This window comes from Abramis brama (genome assembly GCF_963993115.1).
Source record: "Abramis brama genome assembly, chromosome: 10".
Lineage (NCBI taxonomy): Eukaryota > Metazoa > Chordata > Actinopteri > Cypriniformes > Leuciscidae > Abramis > Abramis brama.
In genome coordinates, this window is record NC_139972.1 from 300,345 (window position 1) to 317,939 (window position 17,595).

Sequence of the window (17,595 nt, forward strand, 5' to 3'; positions counted from 1 at the left end):
CTGTGTTGAGTGATTTCTGCCTTAAATAGTTTATTCTTACGTTGGCCACTTTTCAAACCTCTTCACACAGCGATCAACATCAGTCTCCTAATCCTGACATAATAGTTGCTGGAGAAAAACTACAAATTGTAAATCAATACAAATATCTTGGGTTAGTAATAGATGCACACCTCTCTTTTAAAGCCCATATTGAAAAATTATGTAAAAAAATAAAGTTTAATCTCACAAATTTTTGCTCAATTCGGAATGAAATGTCAACCGAAGCTGCAATAATTTTTGTACATTCCATGATTTTTAGCCACTTCAATTACTGCCTAACAAGTTGGTCTCAGGCAAGTCAGAGCGCAAAAAGACCTTTGGAAACATTATATAAACAAGCCATTAAAGTCATGGACAAAAAACCAAGGCACTATCATCATTGTGCAATTTTAAAAAACATACAGTCTTTTAAACTGGGACAGTCTTCATAAATTTGTAGATCTGAGTCTCATATACAAAGTGACACATGATTTGGCCCCAGCTCCTCTGGTAGAGCTCATCAGCCACAGAAACAGCTCTGAGCGCGTCACTCGAGGCTCTGCCAGAGGGTTAGGGTTAGCGCTCTCAGTCGCTCGGCCTGGTCGCTGACTGGAGCTCAATACCTGAGGAGGTTCAACAGGGTAAACTGCTCACCACTTACAAGGCCTTCACAAAAAATGTGAAAATTTGGCTCCTTAACATGTATGTCTGCCAACATTAAAAGCCGAGCCTGTTGCGCTTTATTGTATATTTGGATACCGTCGCCTTTTTGAACATTTGTTTTTTGTGTGTAACAGGTATTGCGTGCCTTAAATTATTTTATAGTGTCATTTATATTGTAGTTATTGATCTGCCATAGACTTGTAAATGTATTTTCATGTTTGTATTTTAATGCTTCTTTACATCTTGGAAAGGGGACTACAGATGAAAAACAGCCTTTTGGCGAATTCTGGCTATTTTTAACCATGTCTGTTCATGTGTTTTATGAAATTGCACTGTACATGCTCCTCTCAAAACTTCAACACATAATACTAAACTGAATAACACCACAAACTGCTACTTTTCTACAGTAATATAAAGAGAGACAGTAGGGTTGATGTAAATGGACTTGTGCCTAACCCCTAACCCTAACCCCTAACTCTAATCCTAACCCCTAATCCCTAACCCAGCCTGCAAGCATCCCGCTATTGCATTACCTCCCTCCCCAAACCAGTGCTGGGGTTTACACACTCTAAAACTGGGTTGTTTTCAACCCAAGGGCTGACAGAACACATGTTGGGTTAATTTTACCCAGCAAATTGGTTTGTTTATTTAACCCAGTATAGTTGATTCATTTTAATACTAGCTTCTTTTTATTTTACTTCATACATGAATTAATGTCTACAGATTAACTGAAATACTCTAAACTTTTCTAAAATACTCGATACAACCACTGGCTTGCATGATCATTCCTTTATTTTAAATCATATTTTACAGTATAGTATATTTTACATAATTTTTAATACATATTGTCAACATTTAAGCTCGTTTAACAAATATTAGAAGTAAACATTTAGAAGTAATTGGAGTGTAATGGCCCAGTCTCTGTTGTGCCGTCTCCACTGTAACGCACTGGATCTCGTGAGCTTGTGTTCGGCGGAGGAACTTATAACTCCAGACGCCGTCCTGCGTTTCACTCGCAGCTGAAATATGACTGACTCCATAACCTTTCCATAAACAATCAGTGGACAGTTCTGAGAACATATTTTAACATAATACGTATTTATATTCTGTATATTTTTAAATAAAATCATAAAATGTTATCCAAGGCATCAGGCGTTTCCATCACACTAAAAGATCAACGCAACACTCGTGACTCACATCGCGCCCCTGTATGTTGCTTTGCATAAAATTTAGTGATATACAGCACAATAACTAATTTATATATAAAATAAAATGTACACAAACCTGTGTTTTACTGAAGACATGCATCATTTTGACGGAGCTGCACTGCTCTCTCCTGAAGAGGGCGCAAAAAACCAGTGATAAATAACTCAACACCTGGGTTGTTACGTCTGACCCAGGATCTGGGTAACACAAGAACACTACCCAAACACTGGGTTGTTACGTCTGACCCAGGATCTGGGTAACACAAGAACACTACCCGAACACTGGGTTGTTACGTCTGACCCAGGATCTGGGTAACACAAGAACACTACCCGAACACTGGGTTGTTACGTCTGACCCAGGATCTGGGTAACACAAGAACACTACCCAAACACTGGGTTGTTACGTCTGACCCAGGATCTGGGTAACACAAGAACACCACCCAAACACTGGGTAACACAAGAACACCACCCAAACACTGGGTAACACAAGAACACTACCCAAACACTGGGTTGTTACGTCTGACCCAGGATCTGGGTAACACAAGAACACTACCCAAACACTGGGTTGTTACGTCTGACCCAGGATCTGGGTAACACAAGAACACTACCCAAACACTGGGTTGTTACGTCTGACCCAGGATCTGGGTAACACAAGAACACTACCCAAACACTGGGTTGTTACGTCTGACCCAGGATCTGGGTAACACAAGAACACTACCCGAACACTGGGTTGTTACGTCTGACCCAGGATCTGGGTAACACAAGAACACTACCCGAACACTGGGTTGTTACGTCTGACCCAGGATCTGGGTAACACAAGAACACTACCCAAACACTGGGTTGTTACGTCTGACCCAGGATCTGGGTAACACAAGAACACTACCCAAACACTGGGTTGTTACGTCTGACCCAGGATCTTGGTAACACAAGAACACTACCCAAACACTGGGTTGTTACGTCTGACCCAGGATCTGGGTAACACAAGAACACTACCCAAACACTGGGTTGTTACGTCTGACCCAGGATCTGGGTAACACAAGAACACTACCCAAACACTGGGTAACACAAGAACACTACCCAAACACTGGGTTGTTACGTCTGACCCAGGATCTGGGTAACACAAGAACACTACCCAAACACTGGGTTGTTACGTCTGACCCAGGAGCTGGGTAACACAAGAACACTACCCAAACACTGGGTTGTTACGTCTGACCCAGGATCTGGGTAACACAAGAACACTACCCAAACACTGGGTTGTTACGCCTGACCCAGGATCTGGGTAACACAAGAACACTACCCAAACACTGGGTTGTTACGCCTGACCCAGGATCTGGGTAACACAAGAACACTACCCAAACACTGGGTTGTTACGCCTGACCCAGGATCTGGGTAACACAAGAACACTACCCAAACACTGGGTTGTTACGTCTCACCCAGGATCTGGGTAACACAAGAACACTACCCAAACACTGGGTAACACAAGAACACTACCCAAACACTGGGTTGTTACGTCTGACCCAGGATCTGGGTAACACAAGAACACTACCCAAACACTGGGTTGTTACGTCTGACCCAGGATCTGGGTAACACAAGAACACTACCCAAACACTGGGTTGTTACGCCTGACCCAGGATCTGGGTAACACAAGAACACTACCCAAACACTGGGTTGTTACGTCTGACCCAGGATCTGGGTAACACAAGAACACTACCCAAACACTGGGTTGTTACGTCTCACCCAGGATCTGGGTAACACAAGAACACTACCCAAACACTGGGTAACACAAGAACACTACCCAAACACTGGGTTGTTACGTCTGACCCAGGATCTGGGTAACACAAGAACACTACCCAAACACTGGGTTGTTACGCCTGACCCAGGATCTGGGTAACACAAGAACACTACCCAAACACTGGGTTGTTACGTCTGACCCAGGATCTGGGTAACACAAGAACACTACCCAAACACTGGGTAACACAAGAACACTACCCAAACACTGGGTTGTTACGCCTGACCCAGGATCTGGGTAACACAAGAACACTACCCAAACACTGGGTTGTTACGTCTGACCCAGGATCTGGGTAACACAAGAACACTACCCAAACACTGGGTTGTTACGCCTGACCCAGGATCTGGGTAACACAAGAACACTACCCAAACACTGGGTTGTTACGCCTGACCCAGGATCTGGGTAACACAAGAACACTACCCAAACACTGGGTTGTTATGTCTGACCCAGGATCTGGGTAACACAAGAACACTACCCAAACACTGGGTAACACAAGAACACTACCCAAACACTGGGTTGTTACGTCTGACCCAGGATCTGGGTAACACAAGAACACCACCCAAACACTGGGTTGTTACGTCTGACCCAGAATCTGGGTAACACAAGAAAACTACCCAAATACTGAAAAAGATAACCCCCAAAAAATGACCCAAAAGGCTCAACCCAGCATTTGGGTAGAAAAAACAACCCAAGATTTTATAGAGTGCAGCGCTCCCCTTAGGTCACGGCAGCTTGGTAATGAGAGTTGCTGTGGGCAGTGCTCCTCGCGTCCCATGATCCTCGCTAACCACCCTCTGCATTTTGTGTCGGAGTGACCGAGAGCTTTCCTCTGCATATTTATTCCTCAGGGTTGAGGCAAGGCAGATGAATTATTATGGATAGTCTGCACAGCGCCCCCTCTCCCTCTTCAACTGTTGTTGGGTTTTAAGTAGGGCTGTGCGCTCCCCTGTGGCCGGGTCACTTGGGCAGAACTACATGCGTCCCACACTCTTCTTTTACCGCCCTCTCCAATTTCTGGATTGAAGTTCTCCGCTTCAGGTTGTTGGAGAGCTCCTGCCTCAAGTGGAGGAGTTCAAGTATCTTGGGGTCTTGTTCACGAGTGAGGGAAGGATGGAACGGGAGATTGACAGGCGGATCGGTGCAGCTTCTGCAGTAATGCGGTCGATGTACCGGTCTGTCGTGGTGAAGAAGGAGCTGAGCCGCAAGGCGAAGCTCTCGATTTACTGGTCAATCTACGTTCCTACTCTCACCTATGGTCATGAGCTGTGGGTCATGACCGAAAGGACAAGATCCCGGATACAAGCGGCCGAAATGAGCTTTCTCCGCAGGGTGGCTGGGCGATCCCTTAGAGATAGGGTGAGAAGCTCGGTCACTCGGGAGGAGCTCAGAGTAGAGCCGCTGCTCCTCCACATCGAGAGGGGTCAGTTGAGGTGGCTCGGGCATCTTTTCCGGATGCCTCCTGGACGCCTTCCCGGGAAGGCGTTCCGGGCATGTCCCACCGGGAGGAGACCCCGGGGAAGACCTAGGACACGCTGGAGAGACTATGTCTCCCGGCTGGCCTGGGAACGCCTCGGTGTCCCCCCCGGAAGAGCTGGAGGAAGTGTCTAGGGCGGGGGTCGGCAACCCGCGGCTCTAGAGCCGCATGCGGCTCTTAAGCGCCGCCCTAGTGGCTCCCTGGAGCTTTTTCAAAAATATGAAAATGGAAAAAATATTTTTTGTTTTAATATATTTCAGTAGGAGGAAAAACATGACAAACATTCTAACCCTTTCGCACGTACGATCACATCGGTGTGATTAGAACGGTCAGTGCATGACGTGATCAACTGCTAAATTCAAATGTGCTCTCGCGCGTTGGCTGGCGCTGAGCCAGAGACAGGCGCGCTCAGAGCTGTCATATACACAAATCCGGCGAAACACGGAAGTAAAGCAGCGCCGCCATTACTGCGTGCCTTGCTGCTAAGGAAGTAGTGTTGGTCCCGTAGGCGGCTGTAGCAGATGTAGCTGTACGAAATGTTATTTTAATCATCTTTAATTTTGTACAGTAGCCCTGCTGTATGGCTACAACACTTCCCTCGGCCGGCCATGCAGTCACACACTACTTTGAGAACTTTGTAGTTTTCTCTCTGTATTGTTACTGACACATTATGGTACGAGTTCACTGCCTGTGAAAACCGCACGACACCTTTTAATGTGATGAGCTCATCTGCGAAGGTATGCAGTATCTGGTCAATCCATCCGGAGCTCATGTAATTCTGACCTTCAATCAATGCCCTGTAGTTTAGGTTCTGAAGCTCATCGCATGCCAGATGATTAAAAAAAATAATCTTGTAAGATGCCAACCTGTAAGATGCCAACTCTCATGCTTTCTCCGTGAGACACACGCAACTTTTCACACGCTCTCACGCCACACATCCATTTTCTCACGCACAGAAAAATCACGAAGCAAAGAGGACACGGAGACTGACAGACTAGACAGAGCAGGTTAGTTATGATATAAAAAAAATCTCAGCTCTCAGATTCTGTCAATTTTATTACGAAATTCAAACAATAAATACCGTTTTGGTGTTTGTAAATGTGACGTGACAGATCCCTAGCGCACGTGAACCGATCATCTCAACTTAATAGAAAATAAACACGAATGAACAATGTTAAAAGAAACAGTACAACTTACCGAAATGTATATTCATCATACATAATATCGATTACATAAAACCGCGGAAAGGGTCAATAAAACAGCTGGAGAACAATTATGTCATATAACATTTACCTCAGGAAAGCCATTTGATGACCATAATATAGGCTATAGCAGGTTAGTTGGCTAGAAAAAAAGAGCTATAGAGAGTATTTTGCTAAATATGTGTACTGTATTACATATTTATTATATTTTTACTCATATCATTAAATAAAGTTGTTATTATAATAAAAAAAACACATTATATTTAATTTGAATTATTTTTAACCTTAAATAATACTGATAGGGCTCTCTGTATGTTTAACTTACAGCATTAGGTGAGGTTTTTTTTGAGAAAAATTAACGCCCATCTTATGTAGGGGAGAACGGGGTAATGTGAGACATCGGGTAATGTGAGACACCCCCTGTATCTAAGCAATGGAACACAATTTTGGTCATTTGAACATTATGTTTTCAAGCCCCTCTCATTTACCCTTGGCCATGAAGGAGAGGACCTCATGGTGCTGTAGTAAGCATGTTTTTTTCACAAAAATATTTTTTTTGCATGTAAAAGTAAATTTTCTTGCTGTCAACTTAATCAACTGTTGTGCCAAAGCAAATTGATTCAGGTAGAAAAACTTATATCATACATGTTGATGAACTACCAACATATAAAACCATGTGATGATGCTAGCTGAAGATAAGCCTGAATTGCTAAGAGAGATCGTTTTTTTCTAAAATGTGGCGGTCGGGTAAAGTGAGACAAATGCTGTGGGGTAAAGTGAGACATGAGGCACAAGTTAAGTTTAGTCTTAAACATATTTTAACTTAATATTACATGACATGTTTTATTTTTAATGTCATAAACATTGTAGAAAAGCCATCAAAAAGAGAAGGGGGAAGCAAAATCAGTAGCCTGGGGTGCAGTAGCTGAGGCAAAGAGGTGGAGCACCTTCTCCCTCTAACCTTGTCCGAATGGAGCATTTGTCCCCTCCTCGACAAAACCCCCAAGGTCCGTTTTAGGACCGAGGTCGCTCCGACAAGAGCTCCGCACTCTCCCTGGTAGCCTGCTAGGGAGTAAAGTCAGCATGGGAATCTCGTCCATCTGCAACCTCACAGACACTGTCCGTTTTTTGTTTTCGGAGGAGGACCTTCCTTTTTCTCCAGGGGTGTCTCAAGCCCCTGGAGTCGCTTCGCCGTGTACCAAGACCGACCATTCGACAAGCATACGTTTTACCTATGGATCAACCGAGAAGCCCCGGACGGTTCGGGATCAACCGAGAAGCCCCGGATGGTGAACCGCGATGCGCAGGCTCCCTACACAAGGGTCTCGCTCCACTCGGGCCTGGGCTCGAGACGACACGGCCACTCATAGGGTGCGTGAGGAACCATCTGCGGGAGGCATCTGGATCTAGGCTGGGAAGGGTACTTTCAAAGTGGGAGGAGGCGCAGGGCGAAGTTCGGCTCTTAAGGCGTGCCAGGGGGGCCCCAACTAACCCCCCCCATGCCTTTGCAGACATCCGTTTCAGACAGGCTGTCTGAGTCTCCCGAGGTCTCGTATCGATGCGCAAATCAGGGAGGAGCAAGCTCCCACTCGAGCGGACAGGGGCCGTTCCCAGGCACGTCCGAAGCTCCAATCGACCGGGCACCCCGACTTAACGGCCCGAAGGAGAGGGTGCGCTCCTCTGGCGGTTTCCCCACCCGATCTGACCACCACGGTTCTCTGGTCCGTGTTCCTTGTCCAAGTGGAGCATTGTCCCTCCTCCACAAAGACCTAAAGGTCTGTTTTAGGACCGACTTTGCTCCAGACAGAGCTCCAGCGGTGGCGGACAAATCCGAATCTGGCCCAGGACAGGCCAGGTCTAAATGCATTGACCTTCCAAATGTGTCACAATATTTTGGACATAGTTCTTTTTTTTTTTAGGAGGAATTTCCTCCAGCGTGCCATTCACCCTTATCACGCCAAGGGCGTTGCACCTTCACTTAGATGCGCACCGGTGGGTCATCAAAAAAATGTGCTTAATTGACCAATCCCCATGATTCTGTTACTAGTACGACATTAGTTCTGGAATGTGTGGTTGCCAAGCTAGCTGTCAAGATTCTTACTTTTACAACATGTGTTGTTGTGGAAGTTTCAGAGTGGAAAAAGTAAGCGGATCAGTTTACCCCCAGCTGGTTCACTTTACCCCGTTGATTTCTCTGGTCTGTCTCAGTTTACCCCTAAGCTGGGGTAAAGTGAGACACAAGACCACTTTTTTAAAAACAATCATATTTTCACTGCCCTTCGTCCTGAATACATTCTAATAATTTCCATTGCTAGGAAACATCCTGAATTAATGGGAAATGAGTAAATTTGACTGATATATCATTTTAGCTCGCTTAGAGGGGAACAAATGTAAAAAATGTCTCACTTTACCCCACTCTCCCCTACCTAATATTTATCCAAATTCGTCAGTATTAAATCAAATCACAAGAATTGAACTGAATTGAAATCCTGAAATTTGTTTCAAGCAATTATAAAAAATCGTAGCTTACCAGAAATTGTACCATATAATATAAACATTGCAACATGTTGTCACTAAACCTAATAAAATTCAGTTTAGTTACTAAAATGTTTTGACAATCACAATATTTAAGCCCCAGGATCCGCTTTTATTGAAATGTCATTAGAGGGTGCCGGCAAGTGTCACACGGCCGTCACTTCGCAGGCACGCAGTAATGGCGGCAGGCATCAAAGAGTTCAGACAACAAGATAGGAGTAGCATTTACTGTTCCAGAGTTTCATTTATCAATAAGGAAAAGGATCAGTGATGAGATATCTGTTTATACAGGGGAAATGGTTGCATTATTATTAGCAATACAGTGGATAGAAGAAATAAGACCTATGAAATCAGTTATTTGTTCAGACTCCTGTTCATCTTTGGCTAGTTTACAATACAGTCATTCAGAAAGTAGACCAGATATTTTAATGGAGATAATGCAAACAATATACAGAATTCAAATGATGGGGATTACAGTAGTATTTTTGTGGGTGCCTGCACATGTTGGTGTCCAAGGAAATGAAATTGCCGATAAAGAAGCAAAAGAAGCAGTTAAAAACAATGACATTAATTTAATTGTTAATTTAAGTAAGAATGAAATTAAGAGTATTATCAAGAAGAGACTAAAGGACAGGTGGCAAAAACAGTGGGATAAGGAGAAAAAAGGTCGGTGGTTCTATAGAATTCAAAGGAAAGTGGGAGAGATGAGAATTACAGGGAAAAACAGGAGAGAAGAAATAGTAATATCAAGGGTGAGATTTGGACACACAAGATTAAATAGTACACTTTATAAAATGGGTAAACATGATACGGGAAGATGTGATTATTGTGGGCAAGAGGAAACAGTAGAACATGTTTTAATGCATTGTCGGAAATATGAGAATGAAAGAAGGTTGTTAATTCACAATTTAAAAAAAATAAAAATGCAATTTATACCAAAGTATATTCTGCAAAATAACTCGAGAAATGAGTGTTATATTTTTATTCTTCAGTTTCTTGAGGAATCTAATTTGTGGGAGAGAATATAAAGAAAAAGAAAAAGAAAAAAAAAAGGGGGGGGGGGGGGGGGGGGGGGGTTAGTCGTCTTGATCCACACTCCATACCAGTTGGTGGCGGAAATACACCATTATGTTGTTTGTCAACCGCCAATAAAATTCAAGAAGAAGAAGAAGAAGAATGGCGGCAGGCAAGATGGCGGCGCCCATAGAGATCGCGGCGGATTTGTAGCACAACTTTTCAGTGTTTTCAACCACATAATGTTTATTTTAGGTTTCCGACATATAAGTACTAAAAAAACAATACATTTAGAGTTTGTAAAATACACACTGATGTTAAAGGAAGAGGCAATAATTTTCATTATAATTAGACACGTTTTATTCATATCAGATAAACATTGTGTAAGTAACTTTAAAGTTTACTCTATTCTTCTCCCAGTTCACCAGCCACTTGCTTTTATGTATTTCGGGAGAAGTGGATGAATTCACGTGTTGTAAATCCAACAGATCCGATTCTCTGAACTGCGTCTGCGGCACAAACTAAGATGGCGGCGCCCATCGCGCATACAGCTGAACTAACGCGATCGTTATAAAGGTGTTTAAACAACAAAACACTTCCACTTGCATATATTTGACAATCGGAATATCAGATATTTCATGCCATATCTAACAAATTTGTGAATATTTTGAATACTCAAAAAATAGTCTGCAGTATAGAAGCAGGGCGTGCATGTGTGTGTGTGTGTGTGTGTGTAACCCAGCTAACGGGCATTGGCTAACGTTCCGGCAAGGTTCTCTTAAAGATATGTACAAACGTTCTTGCAGTAACATTAATAGAATGTTTGTTCAGAGTTATCTGGCCTTTAATAATGTTCTCAAAACATTAGCACAAAAAATTATTGATACATCGTTTATGGAGTGTTAGTCTCTGAAATGTTTCATTTCAACGTTTTTTTAAATGTTGCTACTTGTTTCAGAACGTTCTGAGAAAATGTTCCGAGAACATTCAAACGTAACATTCAAAAGTAACATTCAGAGAACATTCAAAAGTAACGTTCCAATAATGTTTGCATAAACAAGAATTCTTTTTTTTTTTTTAATATTGAATAAACTGGATGTTTTGAACGTTCATAGAACATTCAGAAATAACGTTTTATAACGTTATAATGTTAGAAAAACAGTGCTAGAATATATTTGTGTTGTCTGGGTTTGCGTGTGTGAATGTATAAATGCATGTGTGTGTGTGTGTGTGTGTGTGGTTGATGTGAACGTTGATATTGTTCAGGCAGTTTTCTGCTTTTCTCGTCTCTGAACGGAAACCACAAAGAAAACATACCAGAGCTGGTGACTAATTATAACCAATCAAAGACAGGAACGCTTTATTAAAACTGAGCTCTGATGATGCCATAAATCTTTCATCATTTATTCCCCATAATGTTGTTCAAACCTGAATTACTTTATTTCTTCCGCTGAACACAAAATAAGTTATTTCGAAGAACAGCGGGAACCAAACAACGCTGACTTTCATTGATATTCCTCAAAATATCTTCTTTTGTGTTTCAGGTTTGAACGATACGAGTAAATGATGAGAGAGTGATCATTTCTGGGTGAACGATTCCTTTAAACGTTCACAATCCTGTAGTCATGGTTCCACCTGCATTATATTCATATCTTTACCGTAAACACGTTCATTTAGTCTGCGCTAATCGACAGCGTGTTTATGCAACCTGCATATTCCCTTTAATAAGCTCAACTGAGATCGCTCTGTTCTGTGATGAAAGAATCGACAGCACAGCTGACAGTAAAGACAGGTTTTATTCATAAAGACAGATTAGCAAGCGTTAATTTGAAGCATTTACATTTACAAGAAAACTAAATCAACTAAAGAGATTTCAGCGTGAATATAAGCGGTTTAGAGCAACACAGCTGAGAGACAGGCTTCTTCTAATAACCCGCTGAAAGACAGATTTCTTCTTATAATCCGCTGAAAGTCGGGTGTGTTCTTGATCTCAGGGTGAGATGGGGTGTTTGGGGTTCTTCTGTTTGCGCCCCGTGTGAAGAGTGCTGTACTCGTCTGAGCGCGTGTTCAGCCGCTGGACGACAGATAAAACATTAATAAATCACACATTAATGAAACTTCACAGTAATCGTATGCGTGTAATGACCGAGGAACCCCTGTATAACTTATAAAAGCCGGCTAGAAATATTCACATATACAGACCGAATTTATGCTGTGAAAAATCTAAACATTATAAATTTGGTGTATTATTTATACAATAAATAATTATCTGGATTTTCTTAGTTTCTAATATTAATATTTTACCCATCATTAGAGTATTTTATAAATATATGCTTTTCAACAGAATAAAAATAATAAGTCTCAATAGGTAATTTTATTTAATGCATTAACATCTCATTAACAGACACAACTTTTGATTTTAAAAGAGTATTAGTAAATGTTGAGATTAACATTACCTGAGATTAATAAATGATTAAGAAGTATTTGTCATTGTTAATTCATGTTAAATAATACAACTTATTGTAAAGGGTTACAAAAATAACTTAATTTATCTAGTGTGGTAATGTCAAATTCCGTACATTTGATCTTATTCATTTTATAGTATAATAATTCATATAATTTCTGGCAATACTTCTCTAACTTATTCCATAGCCCCCGAACACTTTAAAACACTGACATACATGATGTAATATAACATTTATACACTGCAAAAAAAAAAGTTTTGTCTTTTTTCCAGTCCAAATATCTAAAATTTCTTGAATCAAGAAGCATTTACTAGATACGTAAAATGACATAAGAAATTATATCTTGTTTTCTGATAAAAAAAATCTAAATCTAAATTTAGTGGGTTTTTGATCAAAACAAGCAAAATTACTGCATCTGCCAATGGGGTATGAAAAAAAATCTTAATTCAAATGTAAAACAAGATTTTTTTTTTTTAATTCAAATGTAAAACAAGATTTTTTTTTTTGATTCAAATGTAAAACAATATTTTTTTCAATTCAAATGTAAAACAAGAAAAAAATCTTAATTCAAATGTAAAACAATATTTTTTTTCAATTCAAATGTAAAACAAGAAAAAAATCTTAATTCAAATGTAAAACAAGATTTTTTTTTTTTAATTCAAATGTAAAACAAGATTTTTTTTTTTGATTCAAATGTAAAACAATATTTTTTTCAATTCAAATGTAAAACAAGAAAAAAATCTTAATTCAAATGTAAAACAAGATTTTTTTTTTAATTCAAATGTAAAACAAGATTTTTTTTTTTTAATTCAAATGTAAAACAAGATTATTTTTTTTGATTCAAATGTAAAACAAGATTTTTTTTCAATTCAAATGTAAAACAAGAAAAAAATCTTAATTCAAATGTAAAACAAGATTTTTTTTTAAATTCAAATGTAAAACAAGATTTTTTTCAATTCAAATGTAAAACAAGAAAAAAATCTTAATTCAAATGTAAAACAAGATTTTTTTTTAAATTCAAATGTAAAACAAGATTTTTTTCAATTCAAATGTAAAACAAGAAAAAAATCTTAATTCAAATGTAAAACAAGATTTTTTTTTAATTCAAATGTAAAACAAGATTATTTTTTTTTAATTCAAATGTAAAACAAGATTATTTTTTTTGATTCAAATTTAAAACAAGATTTTTTTTCAATTCAAATGTAAAACAAGAAAAAAATCTTAATTCAAATGTAAAACAATATTTTTTTTCAATTCAAATGTAAAACAAGAAAAAAATCTTAATTCAAATGTAAAACAAGATTTTTTTTTTAATTCAAATGTAAAACAAGATTTTTTTTTAATTCAAATGTAAAACAAGATTTTTTTTTAATTCAAATGTAAAACAATATTTTTTTTCAATTCAAATGTAAAACAAGAAAAAAATCTTAATTCAAATGTAAAACAATATTTTTTTTCAATTCAAATGTAAAACAAGAAAAAAATCTTAATTCAAATGTAAAACAAGATTTTTTTTTTAATTCAAATGTAAAACAAGATTTTTTTTCAATTCAAATGTAAAACAAGAAGAAAAAAATCTTAATTCAAATGTAAAACAAGAAAAAAAACTTAATTCAAATTGAAAACAAGATTTTTTTCTTTTTGTGTTTTACCACACTGGCAGACAATTTAGCTTGTTTTAAGGAAAAACTCACTTAATTTAGATTTTTTTTTATTATTATCAGAAAACAATATATAAGTTTTTATGTCATTTTCCTCATCAAGTAAATGCTTCTTGATTTAAGAATTGTTAGATATTTGGACTGGAAACCACAGAAATCCTCCATTAGAAGAGCATATCTTGCAGAGCTGTATTAAATACAGCATTATTAGTCAAGTCATCTTCATTTATATAGCGCTTTTATTAGTGCATCATCAGGTTATTCCTCATGAACTCAGATGATGATGTTGCTCGTACCTGATAAGTTGTTTCTCCTGATGCGTTGTTACTCACGCGCTCATTAGGGATCAAACTCTTCCGGTCCGAGGCTAGAGAGACACAGGCAGATGATAGGAATATGAATATGAATATGAAGTGTGTGTGTGTGTGTGTGTGTGTGAGTGTGTGTGTGTGTGTGTGAGTGTGTGTGTGCGCCTCACCTTTGTTGTCCTGGTAGCTGGTCCGGGTGGAGGGTTCAGCACAGACGATGTAAACGGCCCATCCGATCAGAGCCGTGACGAGGAGATCGCTCACCAGAACCGTGATCAGCGCCGACGTGTCCAACTGGATCAGATTCTCAGCGCCTGCACACACACACACACACACACACAAACACACACACACACACACACACACACACACAAACACACACACACAAACACACACACACACACACACACACACAAACACACACACACAAACACACACACACACACACACACACACACAAACACACACACACAAACACACACACACACACACACACACAGGATCTTTATACTAGGAAAAACTGGCTCTGATCACTGAAAGCTTCTTCTATAGCTTCACTGCGAGAGGAAAGAAGAAAAGAAAACCCCTTTTGGAAGCTTTATTTTTGTATAAAAGAGTCTAAACCTGGACAGAATCAAGGATTAACAGTATTATAGTAAGATCTCTTATGGAGAAAGAACGTTCATGTCATTTTACAGTAAAAAAATGGTTAAATGTAGAGTTTTTGGAAGTGAAAAATAACAGATCATCTTATAATTTACAGTGAAAAACCACAAACTGACATTTCCCAGAATCCCCTGCGTGAGGGAGAGACACCTTTGATTGTTTGTCTCGTTATCGATGAGGGTTTAATGTTGTTTATTTCATTATTCTAGAGTGTGTGTGTGTGTGTGTGTGTTTCCATGATGGTGTTGTGTGTCTCTACTGTAAATCAGTATTTCCCTCAGCTCGTGGAGAAGGCTCTTGTGATTCGTCATTTATGATCAGTGTTATTACGGTGTTCGTCAGGAAACGGTCTGGATTATTCATCAGAAAATTAGATTCACCAGATTCATTTTGTTTTGTAAGGTTGTTCTGTAAATGTAATTCTGTTTGCATGTTTTACAGTATTTGTACAGGATTGAGTGTGTGTGTTTACAGGATTGTGTGTGTGTGTGTGTGTGTGTGTTTACAGTGATACTGGTGATTATAAGACAGATTGAGGATAACAGCCCCAGATTCTGCTCTATTTCTGTACATTAAAGCAAATATTAAGAGTTTCTCACACTGTTCAATCCACACCTGTTCACTCAGATAAAAGCACGAGGTCTCCACACACACACACACACACACACACACACACACACACACACACACACAGAGAGGATTTACTCACTCAGGATTTTCACTCGAGCGTAAATACAGTTTTCGTTGTTGTCTTCGCTGTCGTCTCCTTTTGGACAGCACTTGAAGCGTCCCGACGCTCCATTATCCGTCAGAAGCTTCGGCTCAAATTGACCATTTGGACACTTCAGAGTGCTTTCCTCAATAGAGAATTCTAACTTATCTGCAAAGTGAACGTTAGATTGCATTAATAAACTTCTTTGACAGTGAAAGAGTGAGTATGTCCAGCTGAAGGCGAGTCTTACGAGTCTCCTCTGACATGACTGATCCCAGAACTGTCATCAGGCAGAGCCAGAGCAAGCGTCGGTCCATCCTCAGTGTGTGTGATGATGATGATGATGATGATGATGATGATGATCCTCCTGTGGATAAAGAGAAGCTCAGAGTTCACCGTCCTCCATCTTGAGCGTGAGAGACGCCATGATCTGAGCGTGAGAGACGTGACCTCAGATCTGCTCGGCTACACCGAACACTAGAGCTCTGTGTCGTGCTTCATGAGGAAACACATTCTGGTTCAATAAAACATCTCATCACACCTCACTATTAGCTTCAGATTATTCATATTTCTTTAAATGCCATTTTAAACTTAAAGCATTTATTAATTCTGGTTAAAACATTTCAAGTTGTAAAATTAATGTTTTATGAATAAACAATGAAATGAACCGTATCGTATAATGGATAATGCATTAACTAACGACGAGCGTTACGTTTGTTACAGTATTTATTCATCTTTGTTAAAGTTAATTAATAAAACACAACTGGTCATTGTTAGTTCATGTCAGCTCAGATCCTTTACATAATAATATATATTAATCTATAATAATAACAATACTGTATTAGTAAATGTTCTAACAATAAACGCTGTAGAAGCATTTTTCATAGTTAACTAATGTTTACAAACCAAACCTTAGTGTACAGTGTTACAGCAAAATTGTAATAAAAAGTGGATATATAGGTGTATCTCTAACAAGATATATTACATTAATATCACATTACAGTTACAACTTTAGTTTAGTACTTTAGTTAAAAAAATCAAATCTCTGTATATAAAACAATTTAAATACGCTTTTATGTAACACTTTATCTTAAGGTGATCCAGTTACACATAAGGGTTACACGTAACTACATTCATTTACTTTGGTAATAACAGTAAATTATGCATAATAATTAGTAACTAACCCATAATTAGTAACTAACCCTAAACCAGCCATAACTCAACAGTGTGTACATGGTTAATTAATATTACTCAGTACTTATTTGAGTAAGTACAATCAAACTGTGTTACCTTAAAATAAAGGGTTAGACTTTAATTAAGGTGTCATGTTATAGAGCAATTATAATTAAGTGCTGAGTAATATTAATAAACAATGTACTTACTTTAGAATTACCGTTTGGTTGCATGTAATTATGCATAATTTACTGTTATTGCTTTAGTAAGTATAAAGTAAAATAAAGTGTTACCCTGTTTTCTGTTAGATGCAGCTCGAGTGAAGAAAGAAGATTATACCTCAGAAGCTCCGGATCCTCGTGTGACTCTGAAGACTGAGATCAACCGGAAGTCAGAACTCGATCCGGGCCTGAACTTCATCCAACGCTCACAACGTCAAGCTCACCGTATCATCAACTGAGACACACACTCAACACCTCAACACGATAAAAGAACCGGTTTCTGTGGAAGTTACACACACACGTGACAGCCGTTACGCCAGTGCTGTGAATGATGGTTCATGTGTGTTTTATAGATGTTTTTGTGCACTTACACGCAGTCTGACATCAATAAGAGCAAAACCTGCAGATGAAAGATCGACTTCCGGTGCCGTAAACTGAAGACCACAAACACCTGCGAACATCCTTCAAAACACACACACACACACACAC

At 39.2% G+C, this 17,595-nt stretch overlaps 1 protein-coding gene across 7 annotated transcripts; it reads right to left on the minus strand.

Moving 5' to 3' along the window:
- Positions 1-11,677: 11,677 nt before the first annotated feature.
- On the minus strand, positions 11,678-17,537 carry LOC311091137 (uncharacterized protein). Of its 7 annotated transcripts, XM_084126915.1 has the most exons (7): positions 17,478-17,537; positions 17,225-17,386; positions 15,963-16,079; positions 15,710-15,880; positions 14,505-14,648; positions 14,323-14,393; positions 11,678-11,974 (listed from the first exon to the last, which is right to left on the minus strand). In XM_084126915.1, exons 3-7 carry the CDS (start codon positions 16,027-16,029, stop codon positions 11,891-11,893), a joined length of 537 nt encoding a protein of 178 aa, XP_083983041.1. In that variant the 5' UTR covers positions 16,030-16,079; positions 17,225-17,386; positions 17,478-17,537; the 3' UTR covers positions 11,678-11,890. The 7 variants fall into 7 exon arrangements, with proteins under 7 accessions (XP_083983041.1, XP_083983045.1, XP_083983042.1 ...); XM_084126919.1 differs by lacking the exon at positions 17,478-17,537 and having other exon boundaries at positions 15,963-16,207; positions 17,225-17,466; XM_084126916.1 differs by lacking the exon at positions 17,478-17,537 and having other exon boundaries at positions 17,179-17,466.
- Positions 17,538-17,595: the final 58 nt, after the last annotated feature.

What these genes read in the sequence shown, in the direction of transcription:
- LOC311091137 (XM_084126915.1), bottom strand. Translation starts at nt 16,029, where the DNA reads ATGGACCGACGCTTGCTCTGGCTCTGCCTGATGACAGTTCTGGGATCA. An exon ending in CAGCTACCAGGACAACAAAG is followed by an intron (nt 14,394 to 14,504) that starts GTGAGGCGCACA and finishes GTGTCTCTCTAG; the next exon opens with CCTCGGACCGGAAGAGTTTG. An exon ending in CAGGAGAAACAACTTATCAG is followed by an intron (nt 11,975 to 14,322) that starts GTACGAGCAACA and finishes TCTGTCGTCCAG; the next exon opens with CGGCTGAACACGCGCTCAGA.